The sequence below is a fragment of the Bacillus rossius genome, chromosome 18 (assembly GCF_032445375.1).
Source record: "Bacillus rossius redtenbacheri isolate Brsri chromosome 18, Brsri_v3, whole genome shotgun sequence".
In the NCBI taxonomy this organism is placed as follows: Eukaryota; Metazoa; Arthropoda; class Insecta; order Phasmatodea; family Bacillidae; genus Bacillus; species Bacillus rossius.
In genome coordinates, this window is record NC_086345.1 from 23,834,684 (window position 1) to 23,858,550 (window position 23,867).

Sequence of the window (23,867 nt, forward strand, 5' to 3'; positions counted from 1 at the left end):
CTTTCAAGTAAGTTTAAATAATATATGCATAAGTCTATTGTGTGGGTGTGTGACGTAACTGGTGTAGACACCCTTGTTAGAAATTTGTTAACAAAACAAGTCGAATTTACATAAAGGCTAATTTGCGGAATGGTAGTAAGAAATGCCATCATAAAGTCAGTATTGTCTAACAAAAAAAGTAAACAATACATCAACGAAGAATCAGTTTTAAACACCACTACAGCTACAATTTTATCAACCACTAAAGTGCAAATGGTTATAAAATAATATGTATAATATACTTATGACAGCAAATAAAAATAAATGTTTCATACATTAACATAATGATAAAATGACATATTTTTGCTGAATTTCATACATTTCGTGGACCAAATATTTTCGTTAATGGAACCCAGGTTTTAAAAAGAAAAAAAAACTAAATTCAAAATATGAATTTTTAATTTTTTGTTTGTTTAGGGCCTAGAAATTATAAACATTTACTCCAAAATTGATTTTATTTTGGTAAATATTTGTGTAAAAATTCGTATTGGTGAAGAGAATAGTTATTAAAAATGCGGTTTGATTACCATTATAATTTTAATGTGAATTACGCTGAAATTTTTTTCCCATCAAAACAATGATTAAATTAAAGTATTATTCCTGCAAAAAAAAGAAAGAAAAGCTTTACGTAAAATGGGAATAAAGAATTACATTTAGATCAGTGCAAGAATTTATTTACAATATTTTTTTGTTTTATTTACAATTCATACAAAACACATTCTACATTCAACTAAACATTTATTGTGTTAGTAACTAAGTCAAGTGTTGGTTGCATTAGTGGTAAAACATGCTCAAAACAACTATTCATCTCTACGGGCCCCAAGACCATTGATTGCACGTACTTCACAAGCTTTAGTACTAAATATCTCCAAATAATGCACGATCGAAGCACGAAGAACGAAGCTTAGTGTGCGAACACAAATGAATGCAACTCAAATCAGTTCGTTTCAGCAGAATTAGGAGGTTGCGCTCATTACGTATGTACATCCTAAATAATTTCGCTTCCATAAATTTGTGTTTTTGTTCATTATTTTTAATAAATCTATAATGTAATTGTTTATAAAAAGTTTCGATAATTTGGAGATTTTATTTATTCAATAATTTTCAGAAAACACAAAAGGCCAATTTTTATGTCTACCGTAGCATGAACTAAGAACGTGTAATCGTGTCACATGCAGTATTAAACTAATCGTTTGACACGTATTTATTAATTTTTGTAAATTATTCATAAATCAATAAAAATTAGGTTGCTCAAATTCCTGAAAAAAAAAAACCTCAGGTTTGTTGGATTGTGGAGAAAACCAATATTTTATTGATTTATGAATGATATACAAAAATTAAGTAATACAGATTAATAAATGATATACGAATAATTAAGTAATACACGACCATGTCTACACACAAACGATTAATTACATACCTGTTGGCCTATAAATATCTAAAAACTATTAAATAAATCCATTGTTAAACTTATAAAGCAATTTTTTTTAAACAATTAACGCGTATTATATTAGTAATTTAAATTAAAATACTCAAGAAAAACACAAAATTATGGAAGTGAAATAATTGAGAGTACCACCCCCTTAACGAGCGCACTCATTCGTAGGGATTGGTTGGTAGCGTGGGTGGTGGCGGAGGGAGGGGTCGCGTCGTGGGTGGGGGGGAACTTGAAGGGGGAAGCGGGGCCGCGTGTCGTGGTATTTGAAAGTCGTGCAGTTGGTAGACAGGCTGCCACTGTGGCAGCGGTGGAGGGGGGGAAAGACTCCGGAACACGGGAGACAGGGTGGGCGGGCCGTAGGAGGGGAGCGCTCCGTAGACGGAGTGAGGGGAAGTTGGTCGTGGTGGCGTGGTGGGGGCGATCGGGGTGCGCGTGGGAGGGGTCGGTATGAGTGTTGGTGGGGTCGGGCTAGTGGCCAGCGTGGTCGGCTTGGGTTTGGGTGGAGACGGCTTGGGGGCTGGCGTTGTCGGTTTGGAAGCTGGTTGGGTCGGCTTAGGAGCTAGCGTGGTCGGCTTGGGGGCTAGCGTGGTTGGCTTGGGTTTAGGTGGGGTCGGCTTAGGGGCTGGAGTGGTCGGCTTGGGTTTGGGCGGGGTTGTTTTGGGAGCTGGCGTTGTCGGCTTGCGGGCCGGCGTTGTCGGTTTGGAAGCCGGTAGGGTTGGTTTGAGGGTTTGCGAGACCGGAGGAGCGTGGGAAGTGCTTTGCGGCTGTGGTAGCGGGAGTGGCGCGGGAGCTGGTGGGGGTTGCTCTCTCTCCGGGGGTTTCGACGTCGGAGCGTCGTCGGCCGAGACGCGGTCGCCCCACGTCGGAGTCTCGGACGACGCCGTCGGCGGGGGAGGAGGTGGCTGACAGGTGTACGGCTCGGTGGGTGTCTGGATTGGCGCGGTGGACGGTGTCTGGTACGGAGACGGCGAGGCCGGAACCGTGCTGCCGAGCTCGGGCCGAGCCGGAGATGCCGTCGGAGAGTCGAAGCTGGTACCGGGCCGTGTCTCCTCGTGTCCGTTCGACTCGGGAGGCAGTCCGTACGCCCCAGAAGCCAGTCCGCGGTACTGGGGCTGGGACCAAGCATGATGTGGAGCAAGGTTGGCAGCAACCGCTGCAAGCGACGTCACCATAAAAAACAGCTGGAAACAAAACCGTAAAATGTGGTTTACTGACACACTCAAGAAACTCCTCTAAGGCTTAGTCATTTATAATATTCTAAACCATTCTAAGCTGAGCTGTAGTTGCACATCAGTTCTGAATTTAAAGGGGGGGGGGGGAAATGTGCTCATACTTTAATAATGTTCGCAGGCTTTTACGGCCATTGTCTGAAGTAGCTTGGCTTCTGGGTTGTAGCCGTGTCCTTGGCAAAAAATTCACGAACTTTACGGTCGACTTTGCAGTCGCCATCATCAGGGAGCAGTAGAACTGCTGCAATGATCATACTTTATTTTTATAAACAGATAACTTTATTCGTAGTGAACATCCCAATCAATAGTGCCAGCTGATTTCAACTGCCAGAATTACCTTAAAGGCACATTTTATCATTATTTATGTAGTTAATAATTATATTATTTAAAAACCGTTTTAGAGAAATGTGAAAATATTTAGCCTATTAGTGCGGAAAGTTCTCACGTCACAATATTTGTAAGTAGGCCCTACGTTTATGAGTATCCTGTAGATATTCATACCTATATTTACTAAAAAAAAAAAAAAAAGTTTCTAGTTCAGATATTTTTCAAAACACTAGCATTTTCTTCATGTTATGGCGAATTAAAATACAAAAATGTTAACCAAAGCTCATAAAAATTATTTTTTAAATGCACACATTTAAATTGCTATTTACACAATTTTACTAAAATCTGATTACTTAAAGTGTTAAAATAATAAATTTTATAACGAATGTAAAAATGTTTTGATTCCTTTTTAATAAAATGTACGTTATTGTACGCATATTTTTTGTTTCGATTTTATTTTTTGTCTAGATTGCTAACTATATTAGTTAAGACTTGAGAAATAAGCTTGTGTTTTTATTTATTTGTTTAATAATTTGCTATTGAAAAATTATTTACAAATACATAAGTTATGTTATAAAATCGGAATTCTAAAATAGTACAAATATTTAATGTTTAATGGTTTAAATTAACTATCAATTAATTATAAATGTTTATTTTTTTCTGAAAGGAATTTTAAAATTAAAATTTTTTATTTCTTATAAATGTATTACTGCAATTCTTATTTTGCAAGTTATTTTAGAGCGTTAGGAAGAATTTTTATAATTAAAAACCCTAAATATTAAATTTAATTTAAATCAATTGAGCATTATAAAATAGAGAAATTTTACACACGCTCACACACAAAAACATTCATACATTTAAAACATACATACACGTTCACAGCATACATACATTTATTCATACATAGGCCTACATAGATAGTAACATATACTGATATACATATTCATACATATACACATATACATATATAAATACACAAAAAATTGTGTTTCCTTCAAAAAATGAAATCTAACTTGTAGTATGTAGAAATATTTACCGGATTTTTAGCAACAGGGTTAGCTGGCAAACCGATCTTTTATATCAAATCACTAAAAAAGAGTTCTTTGTAAGAACCTAATAGTACTGCAGGCGAATACTTTCAAAGGATAATTTAAAATGGCTGGCAGATAATTTAATTTGAAACTACTAAAACACAAACCCAAAGGAAAAAAACTACTAAGTTAAAATTACTTGAAAGAGGAAAGAGACCCTGATAACACATTACAAAAGATAGAAAAATTATAATGTTCATGAAGTCGGACGTAAATGAAAGAAAAGGCATGACGAGTATTTAAAGAAAGAGTAATGACATTAATTTTATAGATGAATCCTTGAGAGAAAAATCATTGGCATTTGAAAGTTGGTTGATTTTCATATTATTAAGACAGGCAACAGAATCAAATCACTAAATTATGTCATACGAAAATCATGCAATATAATTATTGGAAAAGAATAAATAATTACCTCAAATCATTTATAATTAAAATTATAAAATAACTGTTTTAACAAGTAAACTCGATAATTACTGAACCGATTTTAAAGTACCTCCACTTTCATAACGGACAAAGGCTATGATTACTTTTTTTTAAGTTACCGTAAAATAAAATAAAACTGCTGTTCTGGCTTACAGTGAGTAATCCCAATACAATGTGAAAGATTTATTAGTTATGTTATTTTTATCAAACCACGTCTTGAGTTTAAAAAAAACAACCGATTTTGACCATTTTTGAAGCACAGCATTTGACCAAAAAGAAATTACAGTGCATACTAACTTTGAGTTGAAGGAACCATTTTGAGATGACGCAGTTATTTGCAGACGAATCACACACGTTCTGTAATGTCACATCTGCTTTTTCATTGGGCGTTTCAAGAACCAGCAAGATGCACACGTACACAAAATGTCAAAATTTTACCGCAAAAAAATTATTTTGTACAGAAAAATCATGATTTTATGAAAGTTTAAATGATAATATTACATTAACATTTCAAACGATTTTTTTTCCCCCACTTCACGAATCTTGTCTGTAATACGCAATTTCAATTAATTAATTTATTAAAAAAATTCATTTTTTAATAATTTACACGTCGAATTATGTTTCGTATTTTTACGTGCCATTTATTACGATTCATCATACACGTCAGTAATTTATTTATTTGTAAAATTTAAAAAAAAAATAATTAGTTAGGTTCGAAGTTAGTGTTCGTTTTGTTTTACGTGTTATTCGTAAACATGCGTGAACTTCGTCACGGTCAAGTAAAGTCGGTAAATAAATTAAATAAAGGTTAGCGAAATAATTCACGTTACTTCGTCTTTTCAATCGGGAAAGAGGGAAAATATGATTGTTACCAAAACTGTAAATAATATGAATCATTATAAATAATTATAAAATAACTTTGGCAAAAGAGCACTGCGTGCTGGGATGCCATTCCAAAAAAATATGTCCAAAACATGTAAAGTGTGAATATGTGTGAATAAAAACCTATTAAATTGTAAATTGTACTCACCGATGACATTGCGTGTTTTTCTCCGTCTCTCTCTCTCTCTCTCTCTCTTTGAGGCGGCTTCGCTCGACGTAGCGTCTTGCACGGCTCGATGCAACCTCCGTTGTGATTGGCCCGTGGCTCTGGTTCGTGGTCTTTTATACGCGCGACACTTACGCCCCCCGGGTTCGGGCCGAAGTGTATGGGACGTAGCAAACAACCGCGTCGAGTTTTCCTTTTTTCCGTGGACGAAGCTTTCCCTCCTTTTTCCCGGCCAAGGTCAACGTCTAACAACACCGCCTGGAAGCCTTCAGTTCACAGACGAGAGAGCCACACCCGAAGTTCCCCGAAGTTCCCCGAAGTTCATGCTCGCTTTTTTTTTTTTTTTTTTGTTTCCGTACCACAACAGGTGTATTTATTTGCAGTGGCGTAGCCAGGATTTGTGTATGGGGGGGTGTTAGGAAGCATGCCCCCCCCCCCCACCTACCCGTATTAAAGCGGGGGGTCCGGGGGTCCTCCCCCGGGAAAATTTGGATTTTAAGGTGTAAAATAGTGCTATTTTAGCAGTTTTCGGTACTTAACTTTAAATATTGTAATGGTAAAAATTTGATTAATTTTAATATGAAATTTGTTTGAGTGATGAATAAGAAATTAATGAAAGGTTTTGGTGCTAAGAGGGGGGAAGGGGTGTTTGAACCCCTAACCCCCCACCCCCTGGTTACGCCAATGTTTATTTGGGATGTAGCTTACTCATACGTCACACGCCGTTCCATCGCATTGTATAAACCGGTGTGGCATTAAATTTTGCGGTCGATTAGGATAGGTTAGCTACATTATAAATACTTTAAAACATTGTGGATTGTTGGTTATATTAGGTATGTATAGCTACATTAAAAATACTGTAAAATCATTTTATGGTTGCTCAGCAAATAACTTTTTTAATATGTAGCTATACAGCGCTAGGAAACCGTTTACATAATTTCACAGTATCTTTAATGTGGCTATCCTAACCAAATAAACCGTCCACAATGTTTTAAAGTATTTATAATGTAGCTAACCTAACCATAATTGACCATTAGTTGTCATGAGTTGTCCAAAATAAACATTCACGGACACACGGCAAACGAAAAATATGGTGGCGTGCAAATAAATACCGTTGCCTTGTTTATGGTCTTTCCTTTTATCAACACCGCCATATTTATTTACAATGAACAAAAAAAACTGAAGATGCACGATCGGACGTTTGGCTCTCTCGTCTGTGGAAATAAGGCTTCCACTGCTGCCTTTCTCCCCAGGTCCGGACAGGCGCCAGCAGTTGCTGACAAAGGTCTAAAGTCTTTTCGTTTTGTTGTGTTTTTGTCTCGTTTCAACTATTGTGCTGAATTTTTTTTTAGGGGTTCAATTCATCATTTGTGGCGTTTTTCTTTCGTTCTCTTAGTCCATTTTTCTTGGTTTTTCTATGTTTTTTGACCATATCCCTGTTATGGAATATTATGTGGTGTATATTATCCTGTTGACAACAGCAATTTAATTTTTGCTTAATTTGTGTTTTTTTTTGTCTTTTGGATTTTTGTAGTTTTCTTCTACAGACATACATGTGCTTAGCAATGGCTAGAGACCTGCAAAATTCGCGGATTCATTGACCTCTAGGATAGACTCCACAGTCCTTTAAATACTCGCGGAAATGACACCTGTTCATTGGCTACTGACGCGTGAGACGTCTCAACTAGGCTGTCTGTAATTCGGCACTTTCTTGGTTTAGTGTTTCCCATTGGCTCACAGTTCCCCGGATAAAATGTGGGCCAATCGCAGAAGCGGTACGAAGGTATAGTTGTTTTGATGCTAGCCTATCGCGAAATGAATCCGCGAATTTTGCATGTCTCTAGCAATGGCGTATGTCCAAAAGCTTACATCAAGTAAAGTCCAAAGGCTAAGGACACAGCTAACTGTCTGGTCAGCTCCAAGCGAAGCAGTCGGCCGAGATGCTGGGATGGGTTAACTCAAGCTGAAGCTCTTAAAACCTCTCCGGATCAAAAAAGGGCGGGAGTATTCCCTTGACAGTCATGCCTTAAGACACCTGCCTACCCGGGCACACACACGATGCGCAGAGCTTCAGGAAAAACAACGCCATTTCAAAACTACTCGAGACATCCGAGTGGGGGTCTGCTTACGAAAAGCATTTAAGAGTTCGCTGAGTGCCGAAAAGTACTTTTGATTTCGGATGAATTTTTTAAATCGTATTTTTAGAAGAGATAAAATGGCTAAAAACGCGTGTTTTCAGAGTAATTTTTAGGCATAAATCAACCGGTACAGATTCTTGAAAGCACTTAAGGGACTTGCATTACACCTTTATCTTCATTTATCCGTCATATTATGTTACGGTCACCGCTCAAGTTTCACAGTTGTCCTGTGACGACGAGAAGACAGCGCGCCAGTTCAGAGGCGACACCGCGCTAGAAGCACCAGTAAAGCGTCGCCCCCTTTGTAAAGTCTGAGAAAATTTAAAAATTACTTCACAAAAAATTGTTCAAAAAATACGTTTTTGTAAACTATGTTTTTTTCTATTGTTGTTGTTTATTATCGTATGACACCATGGACCCTCATCCCGCAAGAAGGAAGTTGAGTTCCCAAAAAAAAATGGCCACCCCACCCCCCAAATACCTTTTACAATAATTCTTTTCTTACCTGGGTACAACCTTGGCTTAATATTATCATCATCATTTTTTCACTCATGATTATAGACCGTTTAGCGCATAAAAAAAAAGTAATAAAAATTAATTTCAATTTTACTTTGACCTGTGTTTCTTGGCTTTATTAAAAAAAAAAATTCTGGTTTATTTGGTTTTCATGAGAATAGAAGATCAATGCGCGCTCGTTAGGGGCGGCAGAAAATTAACGAGGTTACGGAAAGCTAATCCGCGCAGAAAAACCAACGCCGTCTCGCGGAAGATATGCAAATTGGGTGGTGTTTTTTTTTTTGTTTTTTTTTTTTGCGAGTTCTCTTGGTGGGGGGAGGGGGGTGTGTTTTCACGGCAGGCCTGTCTGTTCCACCTGAAGACGATAATCGAGCCGCACATTATCCTCTTGAGGCGCCGACTTCAAAGGAGCTGAGTTGGCGTGAGAAAACTTTTGAAAACAACACCACAGCGCGCGTGATCTGGGTGTGTTAATTACTTTCCCGAAACGAGTCGGCGGATTTGGGGGGTGAAAACTCAGCCCCTTCTGATAGGCTGACGTGTAAAGGGAAGCCTAAGATGTACATCAAGTTCTGTCCCTGCCCGAACACGCCCGAATATTCACCTTCGGCCAACCTCGGGTTCATTTATACATATGTTTATATTTCTCTGTTTATTTTAATGTAGCTATACTAACCTAACCAACCGTTCTTAGTGTTTTAAAGTGTTTTAATGTAGCTAACCAAACCAACCACTTTTAATATTTGAATTCACTTTACCTGCGCAAAAATAAAACAAATCCCGTGGTTGGCCGAAGGTGAATATTCGGGCGTGTTCGGGCAGGGACAGAACTTGATGTACATCTTAGGCTTCTCACGTGTAAACTAACTTTATTGTCCTATGTCTTCGCTAGACTCTTTCCTCGAGAGGAGAGGTTTGCTTCAAAGTGAAACTTCCGTCACAGCTGGTAAACAGTAGATTCGTGCAAAATAACAGATATTCGTAAATGTGTGAATTTGCACGAAAAACAAAAAAAAACTGTATCGCTGCAAAACAGTGTTCGCAGTAACATTTAACGTGTTCTTACACAGGAATTTTTTTGCTTTTTGTTTTCCCAGTACCTCGAATATGATTTTAAATCACATACGTTATTGATTGATACTGAATACTGGTCCATATAATTAAAAAACTTTTATTTACTGCGAATATCGGTGATAGAAATAATGTTCATAAACGTTTTTCAAGTGTACCTATGTAAGTGAGGTTATGTTCCCGAATGTATAATTTATTTGCGTTATAAATGAAAAAGTATTAAATTATTATTTAATAAACAATTAAAATTATTAAATTTGAATAAACATTCAGCGTATTTATTGATTTTCATTCTTAATTAAATTTCATCTCGTATATTTTAGTAAATTAAACAATTAAATTTATACACCTGTTTTTTATTAATAGGAATTTATTTAAAATGTTTAATTTGATTGAATTTATACCTGCACCTGAATATCTTTCCAGTATTAACTGCGCACATTAATAAAAACAAAACAATTATAATTATTTAACATTCTATTATAATTTTCCTTTCTCGTGTTACACTTTTCTATCAAGTTCGCTCGGAGCCCGGTTTTGTTTAAGGACACCACTTAAGTCCTTTCAAAAGGAAACGAGGACTATTAAATTTCCTTTCTCAAAAGGAATCCTCCCTTTCTGCACCTCCCCTTTTGCAAATATAATCAAAACTCTCATGTTTTTTTTTATACGCCCCACCATATAAAATCCGTTAGAAATAACGTTAAAAATTTTTATGTGCTCTACGATGGGAATAAAACATTAATCAAAATGTAAAATAATGCGCCAATTTTCGTAGGAAATACGCAATACCATCCTGAGAAAAAAAATGTATTTCGTAGATACAAAAAAAAATTATAGCCATGAGTTGTACAAAGCTACTAGTTTCCAAAAGGAATATTTTGTGAAAGTACAGAAAATGTTTTTTTTCCTTCTGTGCGGTAGCGTAAGGCGAGGCGATGGCTCATAAGAACGTAACAAAAAATTGCAACGTTCAAGACCGGGGCGTTCGATGGCAGAGAGGGAAAAAAAAGGAGGTGGGGGCCTCAACTTCTCACTCTCTCGGCAAAGCGTTACTGAAGTGGCACAACGGTGTTGCAATTTTCGTTACACTTTAAAAATTAATTTAAATTACGGTTCTGAAAATAATTTTTTAAAGACATTACTAGGGGCAGGCATTTCTCGCGAAAAGATCTGCACACCTATTAGACTGCAACAAGGTATGCCCGCACCTGTGGTTTCTTCCTTGTGATTGGCGGCCGTCTAACGAAAGAAGTCGTTGCCTTAATTGGCCGAGCCATTCAAGACGCGTTTACTTCCGCACTGGATTAATGTGATTGGTGTCGTTACAATCGATATGTACCTGGGAGAAACTCACCCAATCCCGAAACACAGAAAATGCTTCAGTGTTATAACTTTCAGCTAGTCTCAAAATCGTTTCGCGAAATCTGCATAGCCCTAGATATTACTGTTAGTGTTGGCGTTGGTTCTTCTTTTGTTGGGTTTTACGGAAAACTTTTTTTCTCTCTCAATAGAATAGTCGTTTAATAAAATTAAGAACCACAAAATTTTTAACTAATAGTTTACTGCTGTTGCAGCTTCGTTGTCGGATGCCGAACCGGAAAGAAATCACGTTTTTAAGCATGAATTATTTCGAAAGAAGCCCAAGTGAAGAAATTGGTTTTTAATTTGAAGTAGCTTGGCTTCTGGGTCATAGCAGCGTCCTTGGCGGATAATTCACCGACGTTTCGGTCAACATTTCGATCACCATCGTCAGGGAGCCCAGAAGCCGAACCACTTCAGACAATGGCCGTGAAAGCCTGCGCGGGTTATTGGTTTTAAACTGTTTTGTAAATTTCGATTTGTAGGTTTAGCAACGGGTTTACGACTTGCCTTCTCGGTAAACGGGACGATAGAATTGTATCCCCTTGGAAAGGGTACTTTTGATACTTTTGGTGGCGATAGTGTAGCTGGGTAGAAACTGGAAAGGTACCCTTTCCGATTTCTCAAAAATGTTTCTGTTTTTAATGCAAATATGCACTGGAAAGGTATCCCCTTTGAATGGGTACCTTTCAGGATTTTCTGTACAATGCCACAGCAGAAAATAAAACTGGATAGGTACCCTTGTCCGATTTCTCAAAGATGATTCTGTTTTTAATGCAAATATGCACTGGAAAGGTATCCCCTTTGAAAGGATACCTTTGATACTTTTGGTGGCGGTAGTGTAGCTGGGTAGAAACTGGAAAGGTACCCTTTCCGATGTATTAAAAATGTTTCTGTTTTTAATGCAAATATGCACATCCAGTTTCCACCCCAGCTACACTACCGCCACCAAAAGTACGAAAAAGTACCCTTTCCAGTGGCGGATCCAGAGGTTCACCTCGGAGGGTGGCACACTAGTATTTCAGAATAGCCAGAGAAAAAAAATGTCTCAATATTACTAAATTTGTATTTAATCTACTCGCACTACACATAACAACCAACCACCAGAATGTATGATTCTACAAGAAATTCATTAATTATATAAAAAATATTTTATTTGTTTCAGAAACAATCATTTTTGTCGGCAATATTAATGTAGCAGATAACTGGTTTTTCGGGGGGGGGGGGTGGCACTTGCCCCTGGTGCCCCCCCCCCCCCCCCACCTTGGAACAGCCACTGGCCCTTTCCAAAGGGGATACAATTATGCCCCCCCCCCTCCAACTCGGTGTTAAACGACCGTGGGTTACTTAATGTCGGTGGCTTTCGTTTGCGTTCCATGCGTGGTTCACAGAACCCGAGGCTTTGCTCTCGTTGTTTTTCCCCTCGCGTTGAGCGACGACCTTCTGCCGTAGTGACCTTGAAGAGTTCCGAAACCAGCGCACAACAGCGCGCAAACACCCCCGGGGGCACAGAGCGAGGCGCCACCACCTGTGGCCTTGGGCGTACGGGAAGCCTTCTTTTCACAGACGAGAGAGCAAAACGCCCGATCGTGCATCTGCGGGGTTTTCTTTTTTTTTTGTTCATTGTAAATAAATATGGCGGTGTTGATGAAAGGAAACTAATGGTGAATTAGGTTAGGTTAGCTACATTATAAATACTTTAAAACATTGTGGACGGTTGATTTGGTTAGGATAGCTACATTAAAGATACGGAAAAAAAAATTGGTTGTCTGTAAAGTCGATTTGCGGACGATAGTTTAACGTGACAACGTCATAACAAAACATTGATTTAATGATCGCATACTTTTATGAATAAAATTGAATCATTTTTATTGAATTATCACTATTTTGTTTGGATACAAAGAAGGAGTGAAATGAAATCTACAATTTAATTGATAAATTTACTTTTATTTGCACTCATTAATTCAAATATGTTTATTACTTTAACGAAGAGATAATTTTAACTATAACTTTTATAGATGTTTGCTATTTTACTTCTTCCAATCTGTGTTATTCTGTTAAGGATAGGACGATGATAGGAAAAGTAGGAAACGAATGAGAGTGTTTCAAGGATGATGTGAAGGAAAATGGCTTACCCAACACCAAGATGCAGTCAAAAATAATATATTTGCGCCACGGACTCTGCAGGAATGCTAGGAGGAACGGGTTAGCAAAGAGCTATATAAAATGAGCGTAATGGGACACAGCGTTACGGGACAAAGTGCGTAACGTGACACTCTTTCGTGCGTGCAGCCGGCGTTCATCGGTTTTATTAGACGTTGTCACGTCAAAAAAAAAAATTGTGCGTGTAGTACGACAGAAGTGAAACTTCTTGCTTGTTATGTGTAGATAGAGATAAATTATTAGTTGTAAGGTCTTTGGTGCACCTAGTGGGTCGTCCGTGTAGCCCCACCCGGTAGCTCCCTGCACGCCATTGGCTAGTGGTCGCCGCGCGGCGCAAAACTCTGGCGTTGGCTAGATGCAGGGGGGAGTCGGGAGGAGGCAGCCACAGGATGTCCACAGTTAGTACTTTCGTACTAGATATAGTAATTTTATAACTTTTTTAGTGGTTTAGCACAGATATAGTACATTTTTCTTTAATATAATAATATTATAGTAACTCCAATATGTTTTATTATTAAGCGTAATTATTTAAAAAAAAAAAAAAAAAAAAAAAAAACTATGGAATGTATGTGTGTGTGGTGTGATATTTAAGTTCGAGCATTGCAATGTCATAATAACTTCCTAAATTGTTAAAACCATAACAGATTATATTTTAGTACTTTTTTTTTCTAATCTAGTACTTTTTTCTCGCCAAAGTTGGTACGAAATATACTTTTTTTTCCTTGTGGACACCCTGGGCTTTGAATATATATACTGTATAGAAGTTGCGAGTGGATAGGATTTACTCTACGTTTATCAGAAGCGTATGAGGAGCAGCTTGGGAACTTCACCGCTGCAGTGCGCTGCCGTAACGCCCTGTATCGTCTTAGTTGTTATTTACACGTTAGAGCGCAGCGCTGTCGCCTGCTGTCATACCCCGCACCCCTCACCCATCATTCACTGCAGCTCGAGGTCGTTCAACGGGAGGGGGAAGGGGTGTTTGAAGAGTTCGGCACTCGTCCGCCAGGGACCACCACAAGTCTATGCCCTAGAGATGGTGGCGGATTGCGGCGGTGAATTAACCAACTACCTCAAAACCGTATTGGAAATTTTAACCTGGGCTGGCGACTTCTATACAGTATATATATATATTCAAAGCCCTGGGCAGCCACAGAGAGAGGACGGACCCACAGTCGCGCGACACGCTATGTTTATGTTTAGGAGCAATCCTAATAAATGGGTTCAAAAGCACGTAATGCGCATTATTATTAACTCGCCTTCGGTAATTCCGGATAAACGGCACACCCTCCTCCCCTTGTCTGTTGGTGGCGGGCGGCACACCAGGGGCGGTAGCACTGTGCCGAGGCACAGTGATCAGGACCCGTAAACGGCAGCGAAGACTTTTTTTTAATTGAACAAGAGATAATAATCGAGGATGGTAAGGCTGCGGGTATGATCTCAAATATATATTTTTAAAAAAATGAGGAGTAGACAAACATAAGCATCGTTACGTCGCTGCTGCGTCATTTCCACCTCCCCCCCTGCCGTCTCCCTTACTGGCCGTTACAACCAGCATACAGAATGCTCCTATCCCCCCTTCTCCATTGGACCGTCTTCCCATTCGACCGCTAGCGCATGCGTTGGAGTGGCGTCGCCGCTGACGAAAAACTGGTTCCCCCAACCACGTACCCGACTATTCCCCTCGTGCGATCGGAATTTTCGTAACGCTCGAAAATTTCCGTACTTTCGGCAGAGAAGTTTCACTTCAAAAACAAATTTCACAGACATTCACAAAATTTCATTTACACATTTTTTTTGACGTGACAACGTCTAATAAATCGATGAACGCCGGCTGCACACATGATAAAGTATCCCGTTACGCATATTGTTCCGTTACGCTGTGTCCCGTTACGCACATTGTTCCGTTACGCTGTGTCCCGTTACGCCCATTGTATGCTTGCGCCGCATCTATCTCTCTTTCACTCGATTGGCCTATGCGTTCGAGAAGAAGAAAGACAGCGGCAGCACACAACTTACATCTACACGTGAAATGTTTCGTCGACTGTTTATAAAGTGAAGTGAAAAGTTAATGTGTTTTTCATTGCTTATTACAACAACAATTTCGGTAATAAAGGATAATTATTCTTGCATTTTAAAAATATGATTACTAGTATAATTTCAAGTATTCATTATATTATTATAAAAATAAAAATGATTCAATTTTATTCTTAAAGTATGCTATCATTTCATCAATGTTTTGTTATGACGTTGTCACGTTAAACTATCGTCCGTAAACCGACTTTACAGACAACCAATTTTTTTTTTGTCATTTGTGTTTGTTTGTGTTTGTTGTTGCAGATCGCTAAACTGCACGAGGATCCTGATACACGTCCACCTGTTCCTCTCGTTCGCCGCCAACAACGTGATGTGGGTGGTGTGGTACCTGTGCGTCGTCGAGGCACCCGAGATCATCCAGAAGAACGAGGTGAGCATTGTAGCAAACCGTGTGTATTCGGTACCGAGTAACGGGTGCGCCGTCCAGTGCCGAGTAACGAAACGTTTACACACACGAACGCATTTCGTTACTAGCATTTTTTTTTTTTTCGTAGTATGTAACAGTTCACTTGTAATTCTACACTTTGAACAATTCTTTCACTTGTTTGGAAAAATTAGCATTGATGATTTATCTGATAATTGCATTTTTTTATATATATATATGTATATTTTTACAATAGGGTCCAAAACGACCCGAACACAGTATTAATGAAATTTTTGATTCATCACCTATTTTTTTAAAAACATTTGTAATACAAATGACATCAAGAAAATACAACAAAATAAGCAAAGTCACTGAGCTACAGTGTGATCCCACAATTATTTTAACTTTTGTAAAGGAATTAAATTTGTTTTGGTTCTAAATGGACCCGAACACATTAGCAGGGTTAAATCAAATTAAATTTTAGAATGACTTAAACACAAGTCTGGTTCAAAATACGGAGAGAAAAAAAGAAAAAAAAAAGAAATGCACCTTACGCAGTTTGGTATGTAATGTATAAGTTATGTTTTCTACAAATTACGAATGTTGCGACGGCGCGACGTTATACTGTACGCGTACGAAATACGACTCGATTCGTTGCTCTAACATAACATAGCATGTTAGGAGGTAATAGAAGTAACGAGTAACGTAACGATACGATAGTAACGAGTACTAATTGTTATAGTAACGAATACATACGGGTACTATTTTTTTCGTTACTTTTACAACTCTACTTAAAAACTCGGGCACCATCCACATGCCAGCAATGGTAAATTGGTATCTAACAAACAAGCCATTTCTTTTCCGAAGGTCAGTTGTATAGAAAGATTATTATTTGTGTGCGTATGACCGAAGGGGCCTGCCTAATCAGGGACGCACCTATCTGTGTTGGCGTGGTGGGATGATTAATTTCGACGCTCGCTGGGTGTGTAAAAGTCTATATCCCTCCCAAGCGCTAGGCTGTGAACTGGCAACTGAAAAATCGAAATGTCTCTGCAACATCTTGGAAATATGTTGCTGTGAATGAGTTGGCGCTCCGGGGACGCACCACAACGTCGAAATACCACAACGCCGAAATACACGAACGCCGAAAAATGTCATTGCAGGACTGCCACAAAGGTTAGGTTAGACTAGGTTAGGTTAGACTAGGTTAGGTTAGACTATGTTAGGTTAGGCTAGGTTAGGTTAGGCTAGGCTAGGATAGGCTAGGTTAAGTTAGGTTATATTACGCTAGGTTAGGTTAGGTAACGTTAGGTTTGATTGTGGTATTTCGGCGTTAAGGTACATTTAAGAAACACACTCAAATTCATTCAGTTGTTATTTCGTCATTGTGGTAACGACCCGTTGGCTACAATGGCTGCCATGCATAATGCTATCTTTTGTATTTCAGAAAATTTAACATCGACTTATCGAAACATTTCAATGTCCCTGCCAACATAACCATAATGCGATGCTGCGAAGAGGTTTTGCTCCTGCTGTGGTGGTTCCAAATGCAGCACCTGCATGGAGCACAATCTTTCAGATACTTTCCAGAAATTTAAAAATTGTCTTAATGAAACTTCTTAAAGTCTCTGCGGCATCACAGGAATGTGATGCTGCGAAGGAATTTGTTCCCCACAGTGTCCCTGTGAGGTGCTTCACATTCTACTGCAGTTAATGATGTGCACAGTCATTCAGGAAAAGTTTGTAAAACTAGTTTAGACTTACTGAAACTTGGCAATGTCCCTGAAAAATCACAGGAATATGCTGCTGGAAGGAGTTTGCTCCCTGCAGTGATCCTGTCAGTTGCTGTACATTCTACTGCAGTACATGATGTGCACAGTCATTCAGGCAAAGTTTTGAAAGACTAGTTTTGACTTACTGAAAACTTTGTAATTTTCCTGCAACATCACGAGAGTGTGCCGCTGCGAGAGGGGTTTGCTCCCAGCAGTGGTCCTGTCAGTTGCTGCACATTCTGCTGCATTTCATGATGTGCCCAGTCTTTCAGGCAAAGTTTGTAAAACTAGTTTGGACTTACTGAAACTTGGCAGTGTCCCTGAAACATCGCGGGAGTGTGCCACTGCGAAGAAGTTTGCTCCCAGCAGTGGTCCTGTCAGTTGCTGCATATTCTGCTGCAGTACATGATGTGCACAGTCTTTCAGGCAAAGTTTAGGAAAACTAGTTTTGACTTACTGAAACTTTGCAATGTCCCTGAAACATCGCGGGAGTGTGCCGCTGTGAAAGGTGTTTGTTCCCAGCAGTGGTCCTGTCAGTTGCTGCACAGTACGTGATGTGCAAAGTCTTTCAGGAAAAGTTTGTAAAACTAGTTTTGACCTACTGAAACATGGCAGTGTCCCTGTAACATCGCGGGAGTTTGCCGCTGCGAAGGGAAGGCGGTTGTTGTTTCTCCCTGCAGTGGCCGTGCCAGCTGCTGCACGTGCTGCTGCAGTACATGATGGTCGCCAACTACATGTGGATGTTCTGCGAGGGCCTGCACCTGCACCTGGCGCTCGTCGTCGTGTTCGTCAAGGACGAGGTGGCCATGCGGTGGTTCTACTGCGTGGGCTGGGGCGCACCTGCCGCCATCACGCTGGCGTACGCGCTGGCGCGCTTCTACCGCAGCGAGGACGACACCAGGCAGTGAGCGTCACCGTAATGTACATGTGCAATCTAGATTATATACATTCAATCAGGGGCGCAACAACTAAATTTCCAAAGGGGGGGCAAAATACCTTTTTATAAAGAATCATCGATCCCCCCTATTGAAGCGGGGGGTTCAGGGGGTCCTCCCCCGGGAAAATTTGTATTTCAAGGTGGAAAATGGTGCTATTTAAGCAGTTTTATTATCTAAAAATTGATTACACAGCACTTTATTTGCCCCTGTTTGCCCCCACTTCATGGTTTCAGAGGGGGGGGGGGCATAATACCCTTGCCCCCCCCTGTTGTTGCGCCCCTGTAATTCAATGGTGTTGCCAAGGGGCCCTTACAAGGGTATGACCTGTTTCAGCACCCTTTTAACACCGATACATTTGTAGACGGGAAGCCTAAGATGTACATCAAGCTCTGTCCCTGCCCGAACACGCCCGAATATTCACCTTCGGCCAACTTCGGGTTTATTTATATATATATATTTATATTTCCCTGTTTATTTTAATGTAGCTATGCCAACCTAACTAACCGTGTATAGTGTTTTAAAGTGTTTTAATGTAGCTAACCTAACCGACCATATTTTAATATTTGAATTAATTTTTCCTGCGCAAAAATCAAAAAAATCCCGAGGTTGGCCGAAGGTGAATATTCGGGCGTGTTCGGGCAAGGACAGAACTTGATGTACATCTTAGGCTTCTCTTAGTAGACATTTGAGTTACAGATTTTGAACAAATATTGTAACAGGGACAATATGGGAAACTCGTAAGGAGCACGCGAGACAAGTGATGCCAGCGAACCTGGTGGCATTGAGTTACATACTTTCTAGTTAATGTGTTTTAAATGTGTGAGAATAATAATTACAGTAGTGGTATATAGTGGTATGGATGGGAAAATAGCAATGAAGCAATGCATTAAATTGTCTCGCGCTTCGCTCATGCTAATTGGCCAGATTTTCCCATATTGTCATATTACGATATTTTATTTCAACAAAACTATTTTTATATACTATTTGCATATTTGGCGGGTAAAGTTACATTTATAAAAAAAAAATTGCAGCATGGATAAAGAGAACCAAACTTCTTAAAACAGATACTCCTCAATATTTATTCCTCCCATCAGGGGCGCAAAACTAAATTTCCAATATATCTTTTTATAAAGTATCATCGATCCCCTCTATTGGAATGAGTGGTCCGGGGATCCTCCCCCGGGAAAATTTGTATTTCAGGGTGGAAAATGGTGCTATTTAAGCAGTTTTATTATCTAAAAATTGATTATACAGCACTTTCTTTGCCCCCGTTTGCCCCCACTTCAAGGTTTCAGAGGGGGGGCAAAATACCCTTTCCCCCCCTCCTTGTGGTTGCGCCACTGCCTGCCATGTACATTTTTGAGCTTGCATCGCAGTCTTAGGACCCGTTCAAAATCAAATTATGAACTGATAATACCAATGCATTAACCAAAAAAAAGTGTTGAAATCCTCAAAAGTTGCTCCATCTTGCCTCTGGAACAATCTGGACCAGGATGCTAGGTACCAATAGACTATCAAGATATTAAAAATAATCTTACTAAAATATTGGCTTCCTAAATTCACAGACATGTAACCAAGGGAATAATGAATAAATGTATGTGTGAGAATGTGAGCGAATAATAATATTATAATAATAATTTAAATTAATTTTATATATTACATTTTAGGGTAGTATTTAAATATATTTTATATGGTTAATGTTTGTAATAAACTTGGAGTTTAAAATTGTAGATGATTCATAAGTATGTGCTGTAATAATTTGTTTTGATAGTACACAATTTTATGTTTGATTTCTAGATATAACTTATTATATGATTCAGTGTACGAGAAGGCATACATGCCATAACTGCACCAAACAAAATTCGAATAAATAAAATTAAGATGACACCTGCTCTGGTGTGGCATCATTGAAGGTGACCAGTAGCACCTCCCTCACGAGTGTAGAGATTGTGTCGATAGTGACATCACAGAATCAGTAAAAGGAATAGGAACTGAAAGAAACTGTGTTGGTTTCTACAGTTTTTTTTTTAATACAATATTTTTTCCAACATTTAATCCAAAATACACCATCTTGGTTTCAACATATTTTTAAAAACAATCTTTTTTCCCAAGATAAAATCCAAAAGATGCCATATTGTTTTCAACAGTTTTTTTAATACAGTTTTTTCCAACATTTAATCCGATAGATGCCATCTTGTTTTCAACAGTTTTTAAATATAATATTTTTTCCAACATTAAATCCAAAAGACGCCATCTTGTTTTCAACAGTTTTTTAATTACAATTTTTTTTCCAACATTAAATCCAAAAGATGCCATCTTGGTTTCAACAATTTTTTTAAAATATGTTATTGTTTTCTAACATTAGATCTGAAAGACGCCATATTGGTTTCAACAGTTCCCCCCACGGCTGTGCAGCGCAGGTGCTGGATCAACGAGAGCGAGACGCAGTGGATCCTCACGGTGCCCGTGCTGGTGTCGCTGGTGGCGAGCGCCGTGTTCCTCGTGAACGTGGTGCGCGTGCTGCTGACCAAGCTGCACAGCAGCTCGGCGCACCCGGCGCCCGCGGGGCTGCGCAAGGCGGTGCGCGCCACGCTGATCCTCGTGCCGCTGTTCGGCCTGCACCACATGCTCATCCCGGTCAAGCCGCACCGCAACGAGCCCGCCGAGTACTTCTACCAGATATTCGCCGCCATCGTCGTCTCGCTGCAGGTTCTGTCTCCCACCTCTTCTTTTTCCCCAACAGAACAAAGTAACTGGGAGCAGTGGTGTATCCAGGATTTTGGTTTGGGAGGGGCTTGACCCAGCTGAGGCTAGGCTTTATCAAGGCAAGCACTAAAACAATAGTGAACCCAGATGCTTTTGGAGGCGGCTTGAGCCCCTTAGCTCCCCCTCTGGATCTGCTACTGAATGAGAGGAATAAGAACCGAAAAATGTCATCTTGATTTTAAACAGTTTTAAAAACAACCGCAATTTCTATCATTAAATTCGAAATATGCTATCTTGGATTCAAAAGTCATTTTCTACCATTAAAATCAAAAGATGACATTAAGGTTTTCAAACAATATATTATATTTGCTGCCACTAAAACCAAAATTTTACATCTTGATTTCAAAGGTTTTTTTTTTAAACCCTATATTTTTCCTACCATTAAATTAAAAAGATGCAATTTTGGTTTGATGGTTTTGTCATTGAAACCAAGAGCTGCAATATCGGTTAAAGTGAAGATGTCATCTTGGTTTCATTGACTACAACATTAAACTGAAAGATGCTATTTTGGTTTCAATGGTTTTTAAACCATACATATTTTTTATACTATTAAAACCAATACCTATATGTTTTCTTGGTTTAAATTGCTCTACCATTAAAACCAAAAGAAGCCAATTTGGTTTCAATGGTTATACCATTAAAACTGAAAGATACCATATAGGTTTAAATGAATTTTTAACCATACATTTTCTAACATTAAAACCAAAGGATTCAAACTTAGTTTAAACAGTTTCAAACTAAATATATTTTATATCATTCAATTTGTATAATATTGCTATGTTGGCATCTGATGTTTAGTGACTGATAGCTACAAATAGTTCACCATGTCAAGTTATTGTTTTTCAGTACAATCTTCTTAATTTTGGGGAATGATTAAAGCTTAAAAAATACTATAAATAAACTGTGTCACTTTGGGAATCTCTTAATTGGACATTGTACCTCCTTGTCCCCTTAATTTAATCCCGGGGTCCAGCCGTATTCATACTGCATGCCAGCAACACCACTGCAGCCAATACCAGTCTTTTGTGGGTGCAATACATGTTATATGTTTGATGATTTTTTAAATTAAAGAATGGTTTAGATAATTATAAATTGTAAATTTGGTGTTTATATTCCAGAATGTGAATATACTCTGGTCACCAGAGTTTTTTAAATAAGTGGTTTCCCGTAGTGTGAATTCCCCTTCATGCGTACGGAGGTCGTATCCTGGCATCCCCCTAGAGTCTAGTTCAGGCCACTGCCGAGGTCAGATGCTGTCGCTAGGCACTCCGCCATTTTTTTATTCTTTGCTTTCTTTTATCACTGCTTGTTCTCTTCATTAGTTTTTTAGACAATTTTTTGTTTGTTACGATACAGAGCTGGAGGCAAGTGCCTGGTTAAAGAGCTTCAGTGCTATTGGAGTGTGTGTTTTGTAGCAGCCGCATTTCCCTTGGCTAGTATAAAATGCTCGTACTATCTTTTCAGCCTAGTCACCTTGCCTTCCTTTCATGTTGCTCCTGGCTATTTTGCGAGAGTGACGACGTAGGGACGTGTCTATGAGCCCAAACACGTTGACCAACTGTAGCCACACCTCTCAGATTCCAACCACAATAGTCTCTCCCAATGCAGTTTCATGTTCAGTGGTCACAGTGGCCGAACGGTCCACTCTCCGCCTTCTCAGGGAAACTGCTCTCCGAGAGAGCTGGTGCCAGGAAACCAGAACTGTGACAATGACGACCACTAAGCAGTGTCCTCCATGACTCCCTCACTACCGGCAAGTGGAACTTCATCAGATGTTTAATCTCTATGTTTTAATATAATATGATTTAATTTTTGTATGCCAAAAAAACTGTTTAAACCAATTTAGCATTGTTAAATTCCTATTCATCCCTGTTAAAAATATATATATTAATAAGGTTGCATTTAACATTATTTTCAACATAAAGTTTCTCAACAATTTCCTGAAGGAAATAAATATCCAAAGAGCAATTAAATTTTGTGTTGGTATGACAAATTCCATGGATATCAATTTTGGGGGATGGTGATATAATTTTAGGTCTGTCGTTTATTACTTATTTTTGGTACACAACTACAAGTAATAATTATATTTGGAACTATGAAATAATTAAAATAATATTTATATGATGACATATTTAATTATTCTGTTAATATCATACCCGTTTATTTATCAGTGTTACGATTTCAATAAAACCTTTATTTTAACCAGCATTTTTATATTAGTAAAGAGTCACTTCCAATTCAAAATGAATGTCTTATTCCAAGAAGCAAAATAAAACACATCAGTGTAATTTTAAGGAACACGTTAACCAACTAATCACACCTGCCAGGTTTCTGCCGCCGCCGTAGTCTCTCCCGGCTTTCATCATGAAGTAGGAACCTTTTGGTTACAAGGTTTTCTTTGCATGTTTCTCATGTCGTCCCAAAAGTTTTCTCGTGTTGTGCCACAGGGTTTGTCGTGTCGTGCCACAGAGTTTGTCGTGTCGTGCCACAGGGTTTGTTGTGTCGTGCCACAGGGTTTCTCGTGTCGTGCCACAGGGTTTCTGCGTGTCGTCCCACGGGGTTGCTCATGTGCCACAGGGTTTCTCGTGTCGTGCCACAGGGTTTCTCGTGTCGTGACACAGGGTTTCTCGTGTCGTGACACAGGGTTTGTCGTGTCGTGCCGCAGGGTTTCTGCGTGTCGTGCCTGTTCTGCTTCGCCAACGTGGATGTGCACTACGCGGTGAGGCCGTTCCTGCGGCGCGCGTGCCCCTGCCTCCGGCCGGGGGCGGCGCTCACGGACAGCGGCGGCGGCGGGTGCGCCGTCAACACGCAGACGCAGAGCCGCGACGTGTGCGTGTGACGCCATGGGTGCGGTGGCCTGGCGTGCCTCGGGGACCCGGTGTAGGCCCCGCGTCGCCTCGCCGAGCTGGCCCCCGGTGCGCGCCCGGCCAGCGCCAGGTGTTCGGGACACGCTCCTGAGACATTGCAGATAGCTTCCTGGAACATTGCAGAGCAACATTACAGATATGTAGCTTCCTGAAACATTTCCAAACAACATTACAGATGGATAGGTAGGTTCCTGAAACATTGCAGAACAGCGTTACAGATG

General features: G+C 39.5%; 2 protein-coding genes across 2 annotated transcripts in view; one reads left to right on the forward strand and one right to left on the reverse strand.

Moving 5' to 3' along the window:
- Positions 1-23,618, forward strand: part of LOC134541174 (corticotropin-releasing factor receptor 1-like) — a 163,618-nt gene extending 140,000 nt beyond the window's left edge. The window contains exons 10-13 of the mRNA XM_063384406.1: positions 15,183-15,309; positions 17,756-17,979; positions 20,434-20,722; positions 23,445-23,618. Coding sequence (XP_063240476.1) covers positions 15,183-15,309; positions 17,756-17,979; positions 20,434-20,722; positions 23,445-23,618 — 814 coding nt within the window. The remainder of the gene's footprint in view (positions 1-15,182; positions 15,310-17,755; positions 17,980-20,433; positions 20,723-23,444) is intronic.
- Positions 558-5,796, reverse strand: LOC134541175 (uncharacterized). The gene is made up of 2 exons (XM_063384407.1): positions 5,578-5,796; positions 558-2,658 (listed from the first exon to the last, which is right to left on the reverse strand). Exons 1-2 carry the CDS (start codon positions 5,584-5,586, stop codon positions 1,636-1,638), a joined length of 1,032 nt encoding a protein of 343 aa, XP_063240477.1. The 5' UTR covers positions 5,587-5,796; the 3' UTR covers positions 558-1,635.
- Positions 23,619-23,867: the final 249 nt, after the last annotated feature.